At 45.0% G+C, this 3,575-nt stretch overlaps 1 protein-coding gene across 1 annotated transcript in view; it reads left to right on the top strand.

Annotated features, from left to right (window-relative positions):
- Positions 1-2,809: 2,809 nt before the first annotated feature.
- Positions 2,810-3,575, top strand: part of LOC106814799 (delta(9)-fatty-acid desaturase fat-6-like) — a gene marked incomplete at its 3' end in the record, with an annotated part of 17,357 nt that continues 16,591 nt past the window's right edge. Inside the window, exon 1 of the mRNA XM_014819152.1 lies at positions 2,810-3,038. Within this exon, the coding sequence (XP_014674638.1) occupies positions 2,849-3,038 (190 nt within the window). The remainder of the gene's footprint in view (positions 3,039-3,575) is intronic.

Raw genomic sequence — 3,575 nt, 5'->3', positions numbered from 1 at the left:
TTGAACAAGAAAACTTGGAAAAGTGATGAGAATCAGAGATATCATCGCTACTATACACGCACATGCACACGACGTTACGCACACGCAGGCATTCAACACCCCGAGTAACCGATTGTAACCAATCATCGGTTACTTGGGTCCAACCGATGATCGATTACGAAATTACAACCGATTGATAACACTACTGAGTGGACCACAGTTACTTGCTCAATGTTGGCGATTCCTTCCAGCTGTATCTCGTATCTGCAAAATGTCTGTCTTGCTCTTAACTAAGAATTGATCTATCTCTCTGAGTGAGGTACTCGTGACCCATGTCCTCTTGGTTATTCTTGCTGGTTCGATCATGCTAGATCAGTTTATGCATGTTATTCACACGTGCACACTAGACGTCATGCAGCCGTCATCGCGCGACTGCGCGGAAAACGCCGCGTAGCGGCCACCAATACAAATAACCTGCACTATCCTGAACACTTTCTCGAGTCCCTTTAGGGTATAGGGGAAACGGCCGGGAAATCGTCCAGCGAGAGTTCTGTTCATAGCACGACGGTTTTGACTACCCATGCACGTAGCTCGAGATTTGCTGCAAATGAACCAGAAAGTAGTTTGGCTAATGGGCGCGCGTCCTATATCCGTCAAAAACGAAGTTTTAACGTTTTCCAGCGAGACACGCCCACGGCAACTGCCAATCACCGCGCGCGCACGCCTAGCATAGGACAGCTTTGTTGCTGGGGAAATTCTGTGTGATTATTCCCGTACTCTAAACCCGGCCACGCCGTACCAGGCTTTCATTTTTAAGGGGCGCGATCGCGCTCCACCGCGCACCCGAAATTGTGCCATGGTCCGTTCATCATAGCGCCTCATAAAAGTGGTTGAAATCGCTCACAAAAACTATGTGTATTATGTTGAAATAGCGCTCCATAGAGTTGTCAATGTAGGGGGGTACAAAAAGGTTAGCAACACACAACAATTTGTGGTGTGTAGTGTAAGTAACTGAACGTATGGCAGGTTACTACCCTCTGGTTTATACAACTAGACAACAGCATCCAAATACAGGTACCTACACGGTAGCCACAAGTTACCTGCTCGTTTTCCACTATACGTGGCGAGAAGTGGTTTTCTGCCGACGTGAAACAGTCATAGGGCTGGAGGGGGGCTACATACGTACAAGTAATTTGGCTAGTTTGTTGATGTATTGTGATGATATTTCGTGCTGAAATATGCAGGTATATGCATTAGAGTCTCTAAGGATGAAGATCAGAATAAATAAAACAAGTTTATTTTTACATCCGATCAACTTTTTTATTAATCTGTGTGCTAGTGTTGGGTTGTTGGATGAAAAGAATGTAATCATGATGAAGCCATTGAATGAATGAAGGTGAAGATGAATGATAATCAGTGGATTGACATGACATCCCAATTTTCGTTTTGGATTTCACTCTAGACTGAGGATTGGTCATGATTCCATCATCACACCCCAAGAGGCATGATGGAGAGCTCTCAAGGAGCTTTCCATCATCCCTTTTAAGGATGTGATCCATCATGCCTCTTAAGGGTGTGATTTTTTAGTGGAGCTCTCCATCATGCCTCTTAAGGGTGTGATTTTTTAGTGGAGCTCTCCATCATGCCTCTTAAGGGTGTGATTATGGAGCGTGAAAAGACTTCCTATGGTGTCCTAGGGGAGTCATTAGTAGTCCTTCTGTACTTTTCAAATCTGACTGCCTGCTGGGGGGTCCGGACCCCCTGGACCCCCCCCCCCTGTACACGCCCCTGCATTGGTTGTGTGTGGTGCTAATGCCACTACTGTCACTAGCTATATGTCAAGCTACAAGCTTTTCATGCGAAGCACCTACCCATGTATATCAGGGGTCAATAATGACGAAATAATGAATAAATGTCATTATTAACCCCTGATGCAGTGTTTCTCCTGCATTGACACGAGCGAGGTGGGCCGCCTCGCTCAAATTCTCAGCCGCCACACAGAAATTTGTCCAAAACACCGCCTCGCTGACGAAAATCAATGTTCTTCCATAGAACTGTGCTTATAATGCACCAAATTGCACCATTTTTTCAAAAAAATTTCGGGGGGGGGGAGGAGGCATGCCCCCGGAACCCCCTAGCTGGCCGAGCACCACAGGTGCTCGCTTTGCTAGGACTTCGAAATGCGCAAACACACCAAAAAAAATTTACCACTTCACAGACTTTTTTGGCCAGATGTATATATATGCTATACAGTCCCTGTCATCCTCACACACCTGATGTATGGAATTTCGCTCTCTTTTTTGGGTAAATGCTGGTATACTTGCTCCCATATACCTGTCACCGCCTGCTGTTCCCTCACGCTTGCTGCATACTGTAACAACCATGATGGGTTGTCGGCCCCCGCTTCCCACGTATGCCCCTGTTTGCTATGTAATTATGCAGGTTTTCGATCAATCGGCTAGATTAGCAGATTAAAATTAAGTGCTTGCACTTGGTGTTGCATATTGAGGGGGTTTGTCAGATGCGTGAGATATAGTGTAGAGAGACGGTATCATTAGGTGCTCTAGACACTGACCAAAAACTATATTGTACACACACACAAAATTTCCAAAATAAATGTTGTAAAAAATATGCTTGCTAATATATATTATTATTTATAATTTGTGTATTTTTTTATTGTGATTTGTTTCGTCAGCTAGGGAATTTGGCTGGACAGCTAATCGGACATGGAAAATGAAGCTCATCAGATATTTTACATTGACTTATCATTAAATCTATCTTTTTGATCTAAAATCTCTTAAACAAATTATGTATCGACGATTCTTTTGCAGTTGTTATCGACGCGACCTTAAGGCCCTGTGAATCTGACATGGCTCCCCCTCACGAAACAGACGTATCTGTATCATCGAATGGTATCGGCACTTTGCCCATAGCTGAGAAGGAATACAAAGTGGAGATTCGGTGGAGGAATGTCGTGCTGATGGGACTGCTTCACCTGAGCATACCGTATTCACTGTATCTCTCCATATACCACGTGCAGTACCGGACGTTGTTTTGGGGTGAGTGTAGATTCGAGTGTTTACCGATTACAGTGCTGGGTGGTAGTGATGTCACGATAATCGATTATACTCGATCATCGGTTGAACAGTGGCTCGAACCAAGCGCTTGGTTATCAAAATCCATAATTGATTTCATCGAAATAAATGTCAAACTTGAACAAGAAATGTCTGAGAGTAAATTGTTCGACACATATTGCAATGAACAACACCAGAACACTACTATACAACTTATCCTTTATTAACATACATGTATTATACACACAGTAGTAAACAGTGCAAAACACTTAGTAAACAGGGCTAAACAAGCACATACATGCACACACGTACACAGGGGCGTGTACAGAATTTGTAGCAGGGGGGGGGGGTCTAACCGTAACCCAAACTTGCGAGCACGCGAAGGGGGAGTCTGGGGGGCCCTGCCCCAGAAAATTTTTGAAATTAGACCCCCCTCAAATGCGTTTTCTGCGCGAGCAAGGGGGGTCCGGTACCCCTGGCCCCCCCCCCCCCCCGTACATGCCCCTGGTACATGCACACGAC

Source organism: Priapulus caudatus, unplaced genomic scaffold (genome assembly GCF_000485595.1).
Source record: "Priapulus caudatus unplaced genomic scaffold, Priapulus_caudatus-5.0.1 Scaffold981, whole genome shotgun sequence".
In the NCBI taxonomy this organism is placed as follows: Eukaryota; Metazoa; Priapulida; class Priapulimorpha; order Priapulimorphida; family Priapulidae; genus Priapulus; species Priapulus caudatus.
Note: the sequence above shows the minus strand (reverse complement) of the source record. Positions and strands in the feature narration are given on the sequence as shown.